The sequence below is a fragment of the Cupressus sempervirens genome, chromosome 4 (genome assembly GCF_028749045.1).
Source record: "Cupressus sempervirens isolate cs-2001-9-10 chromosome 4, ASM2874904v1, whole genome shotgun sequence".
NCBI lineage: Eukaryota > Viridiplantae > Streptophyta > Pinopsida > Cupressales > Cupressaceae > Cupressus > Cupressus sempervirens.
The window spans coordinates 648,118,047-648,138,506 of NC_143121.1; the positions used below are offsets into that span (position 1 = coordinate 648,118,047).

At 33.3% G+C, this 20,460-nt stretch overlaps 1 protein-coding gene across 1 annotated transcript in view; it reads left to right on the forward strand.

The window, feature by feature from the left end:
- Positions 1 to 1,539: 1,539 nt before the first annotated feature.
- LOC149562900 (uncharacterized) overlaps positions 1,540 to 20,460 on the forward strand; it is a 79,458-nt gene continuing 60,537 nt past the window's right edge. The window contains exon 1 of the mRNA XM_089826348.1: positions 1,540 to 1,676. Within this exon, the coding sequence (XP_089682474.1) occupies positions 1,621 to 1,676 (56 nt within the window). The 5' untranslated portion in view covers positions 1,540 to 1,620. The remainder of the gene's footprint in view (positions 1,677 to 20,460) is intronic.

The window sequence follows — 20,460 nt, forward strand, 5'->3', positions numbered from 1 at the left end:
GTTCCTCCCATTAGGAAGAAAGAAAACAAAAGGTGCATGTACGTAGCTTCCCCAAACTATAGGAAGAAACCTCAAAATGTATGGAAGCTTTGAATCCCATTCAAATATCTTTGTATCAGTATAAAAGATGTATCCTCCAATTATGTGTACTAGATCACACTACTAACAAGAACACAATAGAATCAAATGAGGATGAAAGTAGAACATGTTCCAAAGACTCAAGTGTCTCCTTTGAATATAAAGTGATCTCAAAATATTGCAAAAAAGTATCCACAATCATTTCAATCTCAAATGAATGATCAAGTGGAGAATAATGGGTTCCCTCACAACAATTGGAGAATGATCATACTCATCTAAGAGAAGATGAATGTCATCAATACTGTCATCTTAGACATTTGTATGTTTCAAATTTCATTCATGATCATAAAGCTGGTTCAATTAACGGGCTGAGCTAAGAAAATATGACATTTGCAATTCAATGTTGTCTTAGGTATATTTCAGTATTTAAATGTAGATAACATGTGCACAAAATTCTTTGATTGCTACATTTCTCAAACAATAAATAATTTGAAAATATTATTTTTCAAAACATTATAAAATTATTATTGATTTCTATATCCCAATTTGTAAAAGAAATTTTCATTTCATTTTATTTTTATTTTTTAACTTATGTTATTAAATCTCAAATATTATAATACAATCATATTTAATTGATTAATACCACATTCTTTTTTCACAAAGTTAATTTATGATATGTGATGTTTTAAGTCTAAAATTCATTAATATTTCATAACTAACCACTCACGAAAATCCATTTACAATGAGAATGAATAATAGACTTTAACCTCAATATATTTAAGTGATGATCATAAAAATGAAACATTAAACTTTCTTGAAAACATATGCATCCTTATACTATTGCAAATGATAGAACATATCTAATACTATTCCAAATGACATTCCTTCTTAAAATTCATTGTAATCTATATTACTTCCTTACCACTTATTTAGGTTTGCCATTAGGAAAATGACATTGAACAATTTTATGGCACAGGAGAAAGAGCTCTTTAATCATGTAATCATCCCTATTAAATATGTATGTACCGAGTCTTTAAAAATTTTCCTAGTTGAGTTTGAAAATTCTGGGTGCTTCTATAAAACTTTTATCACGCTCACTCTGCTCTATAATTTGTAATTCCTTTTAGCTTTCATCCCATTTTTGTATAAAAAAGAAAAAAGAAAAAGAGAAAATGATTTCAATCTTCAACTTACTTTAGCTGGTCTAAGAGAATGTGAATGTGAAGACGAGTAGACATCAAATCTTATATATATTTTTGTTTGAAAGACTATAACAAAAAATACTTTTATATGTTTGGGAAAGGTGCTAACATATTCGAAATTGGGAATCCATTGAGAGTTGTATGAATTTAAAATCTGAGACATGAACACTGTGGATGGATGCCATTTGAATGGTCTACATGCCTCTCTTTCTTTTGCCAACCCCACCATTTTAGAATAAATAGCAGACGATGAAGTGGTAATTTCACAATTCATATTTGTTGGCTTTGATTTTTAAGTTGTTGAAGATCTTCTCTCCCTTTTGTTGTTGTGGTGGTGAAGATGTCTTGCTGTGGTGGAAAGTGTGGCTGTGGAGGCAACTGCAATGGCTGTGCAGGGTATAAATCACACACTTCTTTATGTGTTCTTGTTTTTTTTATAAGTTCAATAGGAGAAATTGCTAATTTTTTCTTCTTTCTTTTGTGAATAAATCAGAATAGTTGTGTTTGATGTTATTGCAGTTGCAAGGCCTTCTCAGAGAAGGTTGTAGAAGGCTCAACTTTGGCAGCCATGACTGCTTCTGATATGCTCATGTAAGTTCTTCCTATTCCTCTTTTGAGTACCCACAAAAGTATAAAGGAAATAAATCTTATAATTGTTATTTGAATGATGTGAATGAAAATGTAGATATAATGGGGAGATGAGTGTGGCAGGGGAGAATGGATGCAAATGTGAAGGTGGGTGCAAATGTGGAGGCAGCTGCACTTGCAATCCTTGCAACTGCAAATGATCTGCCATTATTACGGTTAACATTATCATCATTTTCTATTAAGTTTGTGTACTATAATCTTTGGTATTATACCAAGGTTTGAATATTATAAACCCATAAAAATGTCATGTATTATGGCATCGCATAACTCTTATATAACTAGATTTTAATCCATGATGACAATTGGGCGTCTTAATTGGAATGAAAGAATACTTGATTTAAAGTTTTTAGTGTACTTTTATATTAGACATACATTATCATATGGAGGGGCATTCTACAGTTAATATATATAATGTAAAATCTTTTGTGAATTTACAGGTGATTTATTTAAATTAATGCCTTATGATACTTACAATTACAAAAAAAAATTGAACACTGACTGACTAATTTTATAAAAGAAAATTGTAATTTAAAATATTGCGGGAACGTTTCTATTATGATTTGGCAGAGATACAGAAAAAGGTTTATATTCATTTCAGGTTTTAGAGTTGCATGCCATTATTTCAGTGTAGAGTCTTTTGTCTTCGCTGTGGGTAAAGAGAATTTGTACTGTCGTCAGTTCAATATTTTACATGTATATCTGTCTGTTTTGAAGATTTCTTTATTGTCATTTTCATGGAGAGATGATTGCATTCTTCATAGAATTAATGATATTCCTTTATTGCATGATCGAATAAAAAAAAAATGTATATAGTCTTATTGTTTTATTAATGGTGCTCCTCATATTGCTCAACTTATATGGACCATCTCATAAGCCTCTCTCAATCATCAAGGTTATTTCCCTTTTTAATCTATAAAAACAACGGTCGTGACTGTCTTTTCCTGTTTTTGGATATTTAATCATAGATACCAACATTTATTCCATTTTTTTTTCCCCTTGAGATGAAGTTTCTAGAGGAAAACTTCTTATTTAGTGTTAAGGAACTAAAATATTCACATATCATCCAATCATTAGGGTTTGTAGATCTAGATTTTTTTTTGTTTTCTTCTATTTAATATAAAGATATGAAGTTGACATCTCTTCTAAATGTTAAGCTATTTAAATTTGAAGGTAGATAACATACCAAGTCATAATATATTGATAGCAATTCCCATAAAATAAAGTTTTTGGATTAAGGTAAAAGTAGCTTTTACAAGGACCTAAAATTCAATAATTATCAAGTTACAAAAGTTTAAACATTAAAGTCTAAAATTCAAGACTATGTTGAAAAACAGATAATCCTTGACTAAAACCAACATCCTTACCCATAGACTGAGCAAAACAAAAGACCAGTAAGAAGAATAAGAGGAAAAAACACAAAAAACAAAAACAAAAACAAGTGAACAACATAAAACCAATAGTACAAGTTGAAGAAACAAATAAAACTTACTTGCAAAACCTGCCAGTGGCTCTTGCCTACAACTCTTATGCATGTTTCCTGACTCTCCTGGGGGTTCCTACCCTCCCCCCCAACATGACCTGGAGCAAGACTGTTTGGACCTTTTCCTAGTTCTTTCTTCCAAATCTCATGATACCCCTATGGAGATTAGATTGGATATCATTTACAACCCTACCAGGTCAATTGATTTTTCTGATGATTTCGCATTCATGGGCCCCCTCTGCCCCCACCCCACGAGCCCCTATGAGGTTGTGGGCTCCAAGGGAGATGCAACCTCGAAGTCAGACTAGAAAGGGGTTGTCTTGGGTTCCAAGAGACCTATGGATCTTGGGGAATAACCAAAGGTGGTCTCAAAATCAACAGGGCTTGAGATTTCATTGTCAGACTTGGTGGTTGACTCAACATCCTCTGGGCTCTCCCTCAGTTTGGTGCGTAAGTTTGTTTCTTTTAGACCTAATGTGGATTTGGTTAGGAAATGGTGTTTTGCTAGATGGAGATTGGTAGAATCTATGACTATCTCGACAATGATAGATTCTCTCTTTCTATTTAATTTCACAGCTAAAGCTAACATAAATATTATTCTAGCAAGCTCGTGGCATTATGGTAAACATCTTCTAATTCCCGTGAAATGGAAACTATATTTCTGTCCCAATCTAGACTTGCAGAAGCTTGTGCTGGTTTGGGTTCAACTGCTGGGACTCCCTTTGGAATTCTAGGATGAGAGGGTTTTCAGGTGGATTAGGGATTCTAATTGGGCACTTCATTAAATCTAACATAACCACCAATACCAAAGTCAGACTAGCTTTTGCTATATTTTGTGTGAATGTAGTGATAAATAAACCACTATAGACCTTTGTGGCCTTGAAGTCAAAATGGGGTTCTTGGTCTAAATCTATCTTGTACAAGAATGTTGCCCCCTTTTTCCACACCTAAAATACATTCAAAAATATAGTAGTGGACTATACATGCGTACTAAGAAGCAAAAGGAAAAGTCTCCTCTCTTGGTGTGGTTAAGGTCAACAGTTCAAAAATGATCGCAACTAGGGGTCACGATAGCACAGAGTCACCTAAGGCTTCTAACATGTAGTTGAGGATCATCCAACCTTTGCGGAGGAGTGAGGGACCCTAGAAAGAGGTTGAAGGGACATCCATGGGTTCAGAGATGCAAATGGCCCTTAAAGTGCAGGCCTATAGTAACCCTATATAAGGGTAACGTTGGACATAGAATCTTAATATGTGACTTTTGAAAAAGGTAATCCAGAACTTGAGGAAGGGGAGATTTTCTCAATACAGACCAAGTTGCACTAGTGATTGTACCCTAGAGTGTAATGCTAGATGGACTTTACCAAAAAGGAAGTCGAGGGGGTGAGGAAGGCTAATGTTGGAATGATTTTGAAAATTGGGAGACCCCTAACCATGACCCTTCAATAGAAGGAGACAATAAGAGATATAGCACAAGGAAAGAAAATGACCCTAGAGGAGATATAGATAAAGAAAAAATGAAGATTATTTCTTGGAATGTGAGAGGGTTTAATGACCCTAGGAAGCAGTATGAAGTCAAACAAAAGATTATTGAACTGAAAGTGGATATGATTATTTTGCAGGAGGTAAAAATGATGGTGCAAACATTTTCTAAAGTTGTTGAATACATTTGGCCTAGGGAAAAATTCTCTTATAGCACAATGATAGGGGCCTTAAGGGGCATAGCAACTCTTTGGAACCTTGAAAAAGTCATGAGTAAAGAGGTCCTAAACCCCCATTTCACTATTGTTTCTTTTGTCTCTAAAACCCATAAATGGAACTTGTTTAATTTTTATGCTACTAATACTCAAAATAAGCAACTTGTGGTATGGGAGGAAGCAACAAATATTGCTAACTTACTGAGGAATGAGATCATGTTGTGTATGAGAGACATTAACACTCCCTATATGCCTTAGAGAAGATGGGTGGACTAGAGGACTTCTCTGCGAGTATGTATCACTTAGAAGATTTCTTGGGTCAGAATGACCTTCTTGATATTGATTTCCAAGGTACCCCATTTACCTAGTCAAACATTATATTAGAAAACAACCTGATCCAAGTTAGACTTAACTGTGCTCTAATCTCTATTGATTGGGACATTTCTCGTATACCTCCCTAATGGTGTATTAGGGGACCATCTCTGACCATTCTATGATTTTATTTACTTGGAAGTAGAATCAAACCTATAAAAGAAGACCCTTTAAGTACAAAATAATGTAGCACTCACATCCAAAATTTAGAGATTGTATCTCTTGATGATGAAACATCCCTATTTAGGGATCAACTATATTTCACATTACTAGGAGGTTAGAAAGGATTCAGAAGGAGGTCAGAGGATGGAACAAATCTTCTTTTAGTAACATTTTTAAGGACAAGAAGGAGACTGAAAAGAAGATTGAAACCCTCCAAAATAATATGGCTAGTGGGAATTCATCTGAAGAGGCTCAACAGGAGGAAATAGCTTGCCATGCTTAGTGGAAATTGATATTAGAAAGGGAGGAATTTTTTTGGAAACAATGGTCAAGGGTTCAATGGTTGGCAAGGGTGAAAAAAATATGTCTTTCTTTCACATGTTCGCTTTGAAAAGAAGAAATAGGAATACCATAAGAAAATTAGTGGACAATGCTAGACATGAGATCTTGAATGAGGATAAATTGGAGGGATGGGTGTCTAAGTATTTTTTGAATATCTGCAATCCCTCTTATCTACATTGACATCAACACTCAGGATACTATATTTGGATTGTGAGCCTAATTATTGATGATCAAATGAATAAAGATCTGGTTGACAAGGTCATAGAAGAGGAAGTGAGAAAATTTATTTATACTATGAGCCCATATAAAGCCTCGAGACTTGATAGGTTTCCCCCTGCATTTTTCTAGGATTTTTGGGACATTGTTAAGTATGACATTTCTCATGTTGCTTGGAACTTTGTTGGAACCAACAAGTTGCTAAAGGAACTTAACTAGACCTTTGTTGTTCTAATACCTAAAATTAATGAACCAATGTGTCTGGAGAATTTTAGGCCTATAAGCCTTTGCAACATGGTTTACAAGATCTTGTCCAAGGTGATGGTAAACCACATCAAACCCTTGTTAGAAAAATTCATTGGCCATTATCAAAATGGGTTTGTCCCAAGAAGATAGATTTTGGATGTGATTATTACCACCCATGAGGTGATCCACTCCATTGAGAAATGTGGGAACCTAGGTATGGCTTTGAAACTTGATATTTCTAAGGCCTATGATAAGGTAAGGAGGGAGTTTTTGACTACTATTTTGAGTAAGCTAGGATTTAAAGAAAATTTTGTCAAGATAATCTTGGCTACTATTGACATATTCAAGTTTTTAGTTTTGTTGAATGGGACCCCAGGGAGATTTTTTTAACCTCTTGCTAAGGTCTTTGACAAGGGGACCTTCTATCTTCTTACTTATTCATCATTGTGGGAGAGGTTCTAGGAAGAAACTTAAAGGCTTTAGCTAGTCAACACAAAATAATTTAGGAATAAGACCTACCTCTTTTTTTTCACCACAGGTGCTCTAGTAAATTTGCTGACAATACTTTCCTTTTTGGCATCTCCTCAATCCAGGAAGCAAGGTCATGGTAAAAAATTCTTAACTAGTACTAGGAAGTCTTAGAGCAATGAATAAACTATCAAAAAAATAAGGTGTATTTCTTTAACACAGAGAGGGACCTAAGTTAGAAACTGATTAGAATTCTCAAATGTTAGGAAGTGGATTTACTAGCTACCTATCTTGGTCTCCCACTCACGGTTAAGGAGGTGACTCCCCACTACTAGAATGGATTGGTGGAACATATATAGAGAAATTTTTCTTGTTGGAAAGGAAAGATCCTAAGCAGCATGGGGAAACTTCAACTCCTCTTAGCCTCCTTACAGAGTATACCGATGTACTTTCTCTCCCTCTTTAAACTCCTAGGTAGATACAAGGAAGCTATTGAGAAAATAAAAAGAAATTTTATCTAGTCAAGGATTGAGGAAAAGACTAGGATAATCTTGGTTAGTTGGGACAAGGTCTGCATGCTCAAGTCTCTAGGTATGTTAACCATCAGAAGCATTATAAACCTAAATAAGGCCCTCCTTTCTAAGGTAGGGTGGAGACTGGTGAACTCCTCAAATAATTGGTGAAATATTATTTTTGATAAGTACTTGAGGGTGGATTCATTTCACCATCATCTATATTGCACTAATCTTCCCCCAAGATCCAAAATATGGGATAATATACTACACACTAGAAATTTTTTCAAGGGAATAAATTGGGTGTTAGGGGATAGGGAAACTATTGAATTTTGGAAAGATCGTTGGCTTAAGGAAGGTCCTCCCACCTATTCCAGGTTCCATCTTGTTAGATAATTTTGCTCTAGACATTTTGTTGGTTCAGTAAGGAACTATATGACACCTAATAGATGATGGAAAAGACTTCAAGATTAGGATAATCCTAGGGTGAGAAGGTTTCTCATTGTGCTACATGAAATGATCAATAAATGTCATATCCTCATTATCCCTATGGAAGACTCTTTGGTTTGGAGCTTGAACCCCTGAAGAGACTTCATAGTCAAATTGGCTTACACTTGCTGTATTGAGGGTGGTGATGCTCAAAGGGATTGGAAGTATGTTTTACATCCATGTATCTTGTCAACAATCAATTTCTTTTGGTGGATGACCTTGCATGGAAGCATCCTCACCAATGGTAAAAATCAATTTCTTTTGGTGGATGACCTTGTAGGGAAGCATCCTCACCAATGATAACCTACAAAAGAAAGGCTTCCAATTAGCTAATTGTTGTGTGCTATGTTATAATGTTGTTGAATCCATCTGACACCTTCTCATACATTGCCCCTATGCTTAGGAAATATGGAGGAAGATTCTACCTAAATGAGAGGTTTAGTGGTGCTTTAACAAGGAGTTCCACTAGTTTGAGGATTGGAAAGGCCCATCCAATCATTCGTTCCTTAGATCCTTTTAGAAAATCACCCCCCTCTCCTTGTGTGCTGGCAAGTTTGGAAGGAATGGAATAGTACTATTTTTTGGGATAAATCAACCACCCCCCAATGGTGGTTGTGATACAAATGATGAAGCTCTTGAAGGAATGTAGCAATATCTAGAATGAGAACCCCACCCCCCGAGTGATTATGAAACTAATTGGACTAATTTGTGGGAACTTAGCTAGAAGGTGGAAAAATTTGATAGGTCTAAAATTGATGCCAAACAAAAAATGGTGTGGAAACCTCCCCTTGCTTCATGGATAAAACTTAACTTTGATGATTTTTCCATTGCTAGAAGGACTATGATAGGTGGGCTTATCTGAGATGAAATGGGAAAGTTTGTGGTGGCCTATCTCGGAAGTTGTTGAAGAATATCAAATAACAAAGTAGAAGCCTTGGCCCTTTTGTGGGGATGAGGATAGTAGAAGCTAGAAGAATAGAACTGTCAAGAAATCCCCTGGAACTAGAGAGAACATTAGCATTATTGACTTTGATACTGATATTGGGTTTGGTAAGAGAGTCACTAGGAGATCTAGCAAGTGTCTCAAAATGGAAAAAATTTAGAACCTTCTCTCACTCCCCCCCACCAAAACAAAAAGGAAAAAGAAAAAAAGAAAGAAGAAAAAGAAAGCAAGTTCACAATCTGTGGAGATAGAAAGTAAATCTATGAGGAAGAGGAAAATAAAATTGATTCAACTTGGCCTAGAGAGTAAGGGTAACCCTAGCCCATCACATGTTTGTGATACCATGGAAGGTAACCCATCCCTAGAAAAGAGTTTGGGTGAGGATATCACCTTCCCTATGAAGGAGGCAAAAAAAAGTTCTAGGGGAAGATGGGTGGTCTCCACTAGGAAAAAAAGAAAAGTAAAACTAGGATGGATAGGTTGGATAAAGCTATGAATGCTTAGATAGACAACTAGGAGGCTATGTACCACAAATTTGAGACCCTTGCTGAGTTCATTACAAATTTTATGCATTCAACAACCACTACTCTTTATTTTCTATAGGTTAACAATGAGGAGAAGGAGGTGGGAAAAGAAAGTGAAACCACCTACTCCCTCTATAGCTTCTTGGCGGATGACTAGTTCAAGACCCTACTGGATAAGCTTGTGAAAGAGGAGGATGCAAGCTAGTTAAGGATGACCTAGGAGATAAAGAGGGAGCCAACTCCTATGTTATTTTTCAACTTTTACTTTTTTATGAAGTGGTAATTTATGAACTCTATACCCTGTGAGGCAAATTCTTATAAGCTAAAGTATTGTTGGTTCCATAGTAGCACCCATAGATTATATTGTTACATTAATTTTTAGTTTAGATATTATGGTAGTATGTTTATTTGGGTGAATACTATTAGTAAGGACTTTGATCCCTTTGGAATTGATAAATTATTTTTGATTTTTAGAAAAGAATAGGTTGACTTGGCATGGTATGATCTTTGACTGATCTCCAACTTGTTGTACTTTGGGGTCAGTTCCCTATGGCTTATTTTTAATACATCCAAAACATTAGGATGAAGGGAAATGAGAGCAGATCAATATTATATATCCAATAATTGAAATTGAATAGCTTCTAATAAGACGATATATGTGCATATTAATATGCCATAAAATAAAAAATAAACATTGTTGATTTTCCACAATTAAAATCTTAAAGGAAAGTGATTACAGTTTACAAATCTAAAAACTTTCAATAGCATTATGACATACAGATTTAATATTCTACTATAATCATGAAACTAGAAGAAAGAGACACAATTGAAAACACAAATATACATGGGGGAAACCTTTCTAGATCAAAACCCTACCCTCCAAACCATCAAGCTAATGTATTATTCAACAACAAGTTAAAATACATTTTCAGCCTTCACATGGAGATTTACATCTTACTCCATTCTAGAGAAAATTTGACAACATAAACCTATGCAAAGAATGTATCATCTCTCTCTTTCATCTCTTCAATAGCTCATTGTATTTATCTAGAGTTGTCATACAAAAGGAAAATAGTTTCTAAAGAGTCTACATTCAATGTATCTACAACTTACTTAGAAACTTCCTTTATGCACAACTAGATTGCATTAAAATAAAGAAAAGAGAATATAGCCCAAAAAGAAAACATTTTTTTTTTGTTCCAAGTCTATCCTTGTGGAAGATTTGGTCTCATTTACATTTTCAAAAAATGCATAAATTAAAAGCCAATGAAGAATGATAAGGTTTGAGTCACCATATCCTGACAATCTCCCACTTGACAAAGATCTTACAGGAATCGAACTGATGAAACTATATTATCACAACAATCCATGAAACAACTTAAATCTTAACACATGCACTCATGCTCCAACTAGACACATGTACAAAAACATAGGCATAATATCCTAGTGATAAAAAAGGATACAACATATTGCTACCACTTCACTATGCTCATGAGCTATACAAAAGAATAAAAAACATCAACTTCTTAGCCCAACCCAACTCCAAAGTAATTCTCTAGAAAATAAGATAAAACATCAGCTAGAACAACAACCAAAATGATTTCTCTAATCCAACTGATAAACCAACTAGATTGAAAAAAATATCCACAAAAAAATACTAACCCATCCAATCACTCATACCTCAAAGTCATCCAAAATTAAGAAAATCATGCTAGCAACATGACCAATCCATAATCTACAACCTCAAATTCTATATGCAAACCAATCAATGAAGACCAAGCACATACAAGAAATCCCACTACATGAGTAATGCCAAATATGAAAAATCAAAGGTATATTGATTCTACTTATAAAAACACAAAGAAAGTGTAACCATGTAGTACCAAGGACTATCCACAAAGTTATGCAAAATATTATAGCAAAAATAATGTAAGAAACATCTCTCTCATCTAGTCTCCACAACTCTCCCATTTTTTCCACATCCACCTAAGAAAAATGATAAAAGAACCACCATGTCATCACCAAAAATTAATAAAGTGTATATATATATACTACTACATTTTCAGATACCAAATTACCATGGTAGGTCTGTCGCAACCTATAGTAGTCGTACAAGTGATAACATATGTCTACAAAAGTGTGACCACCATAGCTCAAAAAAATATCAAAAAAAATGTTATGTGAATTTAAACATCCAATAAGATAACCAAGACCAAAGAGAGAACTTGCAAATCATAAGCATGTATCATTTCTTTCGATAAACACCTCTAAATGTAACCTTTGCACAGTACAATCTACTTCACAACCCAAGAGAAAATCTATCACCAACATCCAAAACCATTTAACATCAAGAGATCAAATGTAACATGATATCATAAATCTACATGGATGTAAGCCTCTCAACAAAGATCAAACAACTCCATTTCTCATTTTCGAAAATCAACCCACTACCATCTCCTACTATCATCATAAATGAAAAAAATAACACCTAAAGGAGATAACCATGTTATCCATCTCTCATAAAGAATCCTCCATAACCATCTAACTATAGATCAAGATCCATGGATATGAAATAAAATATAAAGCACCTAAAAGTAACATTGAGCAATAACTCTCAAGTGACAAACTTCCAAGTACACTAGGAGTGGGGAATGAGAATGCTCCTCCAAGACATGTAAGTCATTGTGACTTATCCACGAACGATCTCCTCATAGGTCTCTATTGAACTCACATCCAACTAAGGTGTAGGCTCCTTAGAATTTTTTCTTAAATATCATCACGAGTATACATCTCAACACATCTCACATATCAAGAGAAATCTAGCCTCAATTAAGTCCCCAAGTATCCATGACCACCTATAATCAATTAATCCATGGAAAATCCAATGCAACATAACACTAGATCATGAAGTATGAAGAAATAAACTAAACCAAGATGAATTCTAAATCTCTATCAATAGAACCAAGAACATAAACATGACAACATGATATAAACCATATCCTCCAAAGAGATAATAGGCTCTATGTGATAATATCAAATACTTATATCATGTTAGAACTCTAAATTGGTAATTATGAGAAATATCATGACATAAAAGCCACCATGATAACATATCAAATTAAAGCATTTAAACAACATTTCTACCAAGGACCCCTTGAATCCTAATGATGACAACTTCTCCAACCACATAAAGATACCATCTCCAACTAGTGAACCAACAAATGTGAAAGACCCTTCTATAGTAACATGGTCTAAAGAATCCTGCAACATTTGTAACACCAACAAAGATCATCCATCACCATGTGATGAAAAAATATAGGCACTACAAAAGCTTCCATTAAAATCTAATATGAAGATCTCCAAGCATATGACACACTATCTTCCAAATCTAAAAATCATCCAAGCCCACACATCACATTGAGTGAAGCCAATATTTCCAAACTAAGGAAATTCACCATGCTATAGGACACCATAATTGACTATCCAAGTACTCACTTATCATCCATTCTCTCATTCCAAATAAATCAAACCAATGCATAAGCGACCATAGACAATGCCAGCTAACAAGTCTACACCAATGTTGAATCAAATTTGGTGGATATAGACAATCCACTTCCAAGTTATCCCGATGCAATTAAATGGGTGACCTACCCACCTGGCTACATAACTTTTCCAATCATTACAACATGAAAATTCACTATCATTTTAGTGACATTTAAAAATGAGATCAAAGAGAAAAATCATGTAGAGAGCATACCTCAAACACTAGATCAAGCACAACTATGATTTTCCAATTATGTCCACATCAATATTTTTTGGACATAGGCAAAGATGATTAATCTTTTATTTATATTGTGGTCATGATAATGTTATATAATAGATGATATATAATTTATAATAAACTATAGTTTTGTTGTAGATAGCAGAGAGATAGTCAGAAATGGTTATGCTTTCGTAGTATACCATTTTTTTAGAATGAGAATAATATACTATTTTCTAGTTTATTTATTGTGGTTGTGATGGTGCAATACAATCCCTATTCAATTATAGAATTATTGTAGATAGGAGAGATATAAATGATTATGTTTTAGTAGTATACTATTTTCTTAGAATTATAACAAATAAAGGGAGATCATTACTCTAGTTTATGTATTGTGGTAATACAATCTGTATTAAATTATAGAATAATTATTGATAGAAGATATATAAATGATTTTGTTTTCATAGTATATTATTTTCTTATATTGAGAATATATAAAAGGAGATGACTGCTCTAATTTATTTACTGTGGTTGTGATAATGTTATACAAATGAGGTAATATAATTTGTATTCAATTATAGATTTATTGTAGATAGAAGAGAGATAGCCAAAAATGGTTATGTTTTAATAGTATACTATTTTGTTAGAATGAGAATAGATAAAGGGAGATGATTACTCTAGTTTATGTAGTGTGGTTGTAATAATATTATAGAATTAAGGTAATGTAATCTCTATTCAATTATAGAATTATTGTAGATAGAAGAGAGACAGTCAGAAATGATTATGTCATAAAGTGTAATATACTATTTTGTTAGAATGAGAATAGATAAAGGGAGATGATTAGTCTAGTTTATTTACTGTGGTTGTGATAATTTTATAGAATCAACGTAATACAATCTGTATTCAATTATAGAATTATTGTAGATAGAAGAAATAGAAATGATTATATTTTCGTAGTATACTATTTTTTTAGAATGATAATAAATTAAGGGAGATGATTACTCTAGTTTATGTACTATGGTTGTGATAATGTTATAGAATCCAGGTAATACAATCTTTATGCAATTATAAAATTAATGTAGATAGAAGAGGTAGTCATAAATGAACATGTTTAGTAGTATACTAATTTCTTAGAATAAAAATAGATAAACAAAGATGTAGAATCCATGTAATACAATATGTATTCAATTATAGAATTATTGTCGATAAAATAGATAGTCAGAATTGATTATGTTCTAGTAGTATAGTATTTTCTTAGATTGAGAATAGAAAAAGGGAGATGATTATTCTAGTTTATCTACTATGGTTGTGATAATGTTATAGAATGGGGTAATGTAATATGTATTCAATTATAGAATTATTGTAGATAGAAGAGATAGAAATGATTGTATTTTCATAGTATACTATTTTTTTTAAATAGATAAAGGGATACGATTACATTTTAGGGTGTTGACCAATTTATCATATGTAGCATGTTTTTTTATAGAATGAGAATAGATTAAAAGGAGATGATTGTGTTTTAGTGTGTACTATATTATTCTCTTAAATTAATTGTATATAACAAAGGGATGGTCACTTATGTAGTTTAACTATGTTGTTGTGATACAGTTATAGAATTGAGTTATACAACCTCTATTCAATTATAGAATTATTGTACATACAAAAGAGATAGTTAAAAATGATTATGTTTTAATAGGGAGATGGTCACATGTAGTAGGCTATTTTCTTAGAATGAGAATAGATAAAGGGAGATGATAATATTTTAGAGTGTTGGTCATTTTATCAAATGTAGAATATTATTTTTTAGAATAAGAATAGATTAAAAGGAGATGATTGTGTTTTATTGTGTAGCACATCATTCTCTTAAATTAATTGTTTATAATAAGGGGATGGTCACTTATGTAGCATATTATTTTCTTAGGATGAGAATTTAGAGATATGATTATATTTTATTGTGGAGTATTGTACATAATAGGTAGATGGTCACTTTATTGTATGTAGTATATTACTTTCATAGAATTAGAATATATTAAAGGGTGGTAAGTATTTTTATTGTATATTATTTTATTTTCTTCAATTGATTGTATATTTTCATTTACTACTTTCATAGAATTAGCATAAATAAAAGAGAGATGATTACATGTTTTATTGTGTACTAGCCCATTTTCTTAAATTGATTCTATATAATAGAGAGATAGTCACTTTATTGCATGAAGTATAGTATTTTCTTACAATGAAAATAATTAAAAGAGAGATAATTATATTTTATTCTCTACTATCTCATTTTCTTAGAATTTTATATTTTTAGATAGAAAATCTTCTTCAGCAAGACTCTTGCTACGATTGTTATATGGTTATCTAGGTAAACTTTAGACACTACTTGATTGTAGAGTCATTGTACATAGAAGAGATATTGCCACTTTATTGCATATATTATATTATTTTTTCTTTTACCATGGTTGTGATAATGATATATAATTGGCGTAATAAAATCTCTATTCAATTATAGAATTATTGTAGATAGAAGAGATAGTTAGAAATGATTATGTTTTATAGCTTTAAGTATCTGGTTTTCTTAAATTAATTATATATAATAGGGAGATGATGACATGCAGTATACAATTTTCTTAGAACGAGAAAAGATAAATGGATATGATTATTTTTTAGCTTGTTCGTCATTTCATTAGCTATCGTATATTATATTTGTAGAATGGGAATAGATTAAAAGGAGATGGTTATGTTTTATTGCATGTATACTATATCATTCTCTTAAATTGATTGGTTTGGTCATTTTATTACATGTAGTGTATTATTTTCTTAGAATGAGAATAGATAATTTAGAGAAATGTTTATATTTTATTGTGTAGTGTCTCATTTCATTAAATTAATTTTACATATGAAGTATATGGTCACTTTATTGCATGTATTATATTATTTTCATAGAATGATAATAGACAAAAGGGAGAAGATTATATTTTATGGTGTAGTATCTCATTTTCTTAAATTAATTATAAATAATAAGAAGATGGTCATTTTGTTATGTGTAGTATATGATTTTTTTAAGAACGAGAATAGATAAAAAGGAGATGTTTACATTTTATTGTGTAGCATCTAGTTTCCTTAAATTGATTGTATATAATGTAAGGAGATTATTATTTTATTGCATGTAGTATATTAATTTCTTATAATGAGAATAGATAAAAGAGAGGTGATTATGTTTTATCACACTATCTTGTTTTCTTAAATTTATTATATATAACAAGGATCTATTGCTACTTTATGGAATATTACTTTCTTTGAATAGATAAAACAGAGATGGTTATGTTTTATTGTGTAGTATCTCATCTTCTTAAAATATTTATATGTAAGAGGGAAATGGTCACTTTATTGAATAAAGTACATTATTTTCTTAGAATGAGAATATATAAATGAAGATGATCATGTTTTTTATGTAGTACATCATTTTCTTAAATTGATTGCATACAACAACTTGAGATTGTCATTTTATTGTATCTAGTATTATTTTATTAGAATGAGAATACAATAAAAGAAATTACATGATTATGTTTTAATGTGTAGAATCTTATTTTCTTAAATTGATTCTATATAATAGGGAGATGGTCACTATATTGAATGTAGTATATTATTTTCATAAAATAAGCATAGACAAAAAGAAGAAGATATGATTAACTTTTACTATGAAATATATTATTTTCACAAAATAGTTAAATATATGAAATAGAGATGTTTATCTTTTATTTGTAGTATCTTGTATTCTTATACTAATTGTAGATTGAAGGTGGGTGGTTATATCTTTTATTATATACTACATTGATTTATTAGAATGATAATAGATAAAAGAGAGACACCCTTTAGGTTCTATATACTCAACCAAAGTTATGCTGATAAAACTAGTGAGACCTTTATCTAAGTAGATGACATAGTATACATATTCTTGTAAAATCAAAGAAGTGACATTGAAAAGTGATTTAAAGAAATCAACTAGTAATAAATAAATTAAGTGTTTCTCTTAAAGTAATATGCTATTTTGCATAATTGATTTATATGTTCATCTACAAGTATTATTTGGAATATCATCCTAACTTAATATTTATTATGAATATGTTTGATGGAACTATCTATGATATTTACATGTACATTTAAACACTTTTTTGAGGACCATTCTCTTAAAGGAGCAGTACAAAAAAATTATGTAATTTTGTTTCTCTAATTATTCCTATTTTGATTGGTGCTACTAGCTATTCATTTTAAAATAAAGATAAAATATGATTCTCTATTAAAGTTTCAAGTGAAATATGCTATGACTATAAATGTACTTATGGATTTAAATAATAATTTATTATGAGTTAACAATATTTTATGATGCTTGATCTAGTGGAGTAACCACTTACTCTCAATTTAGAAACTTCCAAGTTATGAGAGTGGGAATATTCTTTAGGTTTCCTTTTCATTTTAACTAAGCACACAACAAAGGAGATGGAGGTTTTTATAGTTTTCATTTCTTTTAAATTTCTCCTAGGATTTAACAATTGACGAGGCACGAGGAACTAAAAATAAAACAAAGATAGCTATTAAAAAGGCAAGCTAAAATTGTCTAAGAGAATTTCAAACAAAGATAATGCCTGACCATAGGTTTGAACAATTATTTTTGTATTTGGTTAGGATAAGAAATATTTTTGATACCCAAGATTTAAATACCTACCATTCCCTTGTAACATTTTACAAATGGAATAAATACTTGGTTTTCTATAATATTTTTTTTGCAAAAAGAGGGGTAAAAATTTATTAAGACAGAAAGGAATACAACAAGGAGAGCTCAACAAGGAGCTCGATCCTGAGCAACAAGATCATCAAATTCTTGCACCATCTCAAAGGACAGTTGCCCCCTATCCCTAATATTCCAACCCGGATCATGACTAGAAGCCCATTTGGCTAAACAATCAGTAGGTCTATTCCATTCTCGCGGAATATACTTGAACCTAATGAACTGAAAAGAGGAAGAGAAGAAAAGAATCTGCTTAACAATAGTGGCCAGCTGCCAACTAACATCCTCAAGCTCTTGCGAAGGAAGCATGTTCACCACCACCTGGGAATTAGACTCACAAATAATCTTACTCCATCCCCACAAGCAACACTGTTCCACAACATATAAAATAGCTTGAGCTTCCATGAGATTGTTAGTATAATCACCCTTATGAATTGAGAAGAAAAATTTAACATTCCCAGAACTACAATGAGCCACTCCGCCAATACCAGCTGGACCAGGATTCCCACGAGAAGAACCATCAGTGTTAATTTTCAGAACTCCACAGGGAGGAGGAGTCTAGTGCCCATCCCGGTTAACCCGACCCTTCCTCTGATGGTGAAGCTGCCTGGACATAGAAGGAAACCTATGAGCCGCAACCCCATCCTGCAGATGAAAATTGAGGCGATTACAGATAGCAAGATCGACCGGATCCATACCCCCATCAAGCTCACACTTCACAAGAATAGTTTCCTGGAGAGAATGTGATATTTTCCACCAAAGATGCAAAACACCAAGCCAAAAATCTTGGAATATGCGACGATTCCTCTCCAACCAAATATGCCAAAGCATGAAAGATGGGCCAGCAATCCAAGCAGCATGGAGAGAAGAAGACTTGGAGGGAGCACTACCCAAGCGAGCCCAAAACTCAGGCAAAGAGGAAGCATGCCGACAAGAGCAACCCCAAGCGCTCCACCAAAGGTGCCATATCTGAGTAGAATAGGAGCAATGGAAGAACAGATGGGAGATAGACTCCTCTCCATTACCACACAAAACACAATAAGAGGGGGCCTTGAAATCCACATTTACAAAGATTATCCCAGGTAAGACAACGGTTGTGAGCCACTAGCCACATGAAAAAATTGCACTTGGACCAAGAAACTTTATTCCAGACTTGCTTCCACCAAGGGACCTTAGCATCCCCAAATAATTGTCTAGTTATCTCCTGATACCCAGCAGAGACATGATATTTACTAGACAAGGTACCGCCCCAAGCCAATACATCTGGACCAAGCAAAGAGGAACACTCTCTAGAGGCTAGAATTTGAGAAAGCTCCTGACGATCCATGTCTATACCTCCAGGAGGCCAATCAGAGGAATGCTTCCATCTATAACCAACAACAAGTCCCAATTGATAAGGAGTCTTGTAATGAGCCACTTTATCCCATCCAACGGCAAGAAAAGAGTCACAAAGAGGCTAAAGATGAGGGTATATGGATAAAATGGAAGGGAATCCATCCCAAGCATCAGACCAAAACAAAGCCTGAGAACCTCCTTTACATATCCAGAAAAGACCCCTCTTCACCAACATCACACCTGTCTTCAAAGTATGCCAAACCATTGAGCCACGACCTTCAAGAGGAAGTGCAAAAATAGAGCAAGGATCAACACCATGAAAATATTTATGAGTGATAATACGAGCCCAAAGTTGATGCTGTCCAGAGCACCATCGCCAATAAAGTTTAGCAGCCAAAGCTTGTCTACTAAATAGAGCAGAACGAAGACCAAGACCACCCTCCTTTTTAGGCCTACAAACAGTTGCCCAATTAACCAAGCTCCATTTAGTACTACGCAAATTACCACTCCAAAGGAATTGTCAAGAAAGAGCATCAAACTCCTTGAGAAAGTAAATATATGCAGCATGAACCATGCTTCTATAAGTAGGAAGAGCTTGGATAACAGCTTGAAGAAGAGTAACTTGGGCAGCAGTAGAAAGCCATCTATGAGTCCAATGATTTACCTTATCCTGAAGCTTGGTAATCAAATTTTGCCAGAAGAGACATGGCTTCCTAGAAACAGCAATAGGAATCCCAAGATAAGTCAAAGGAAGTGAACCTATCTGAAACCGTAGGATACCAACAATCCTGTGCTGAATAGAATCAGGAGTGTTAAAAAAGTAAATGAAAGATTTGTGCTCATTAACTTTCTGGCCTGAAGCTACCAAATAAACGTCCAAAGCATGTCGAAAGGCTTCAGCTTCCTTGATCCTAGCAAGACTCGCAAGAGCAGAATCATCAACAAATTGAAGATGAGAAAGAGAAGGTAAGCCATTACCCCACCGCCAGCCTTGAATAGAATTCTGGGAAACTTGATGCTTAATGAATCTGCCCAAGCCTTCAGCCATGATGATGAATAGATATGGGGAGAGAGGGTCACCATGGCAGAGGCCTCTAGAAGCACCAAATAGTTGTGAAGGTTGACCATTAATAAGAATAGAAAAAGAGGCAGAAGTAACGCAACTCATAATCCAACTCACCCAGTCAGAGCTAAATCCAA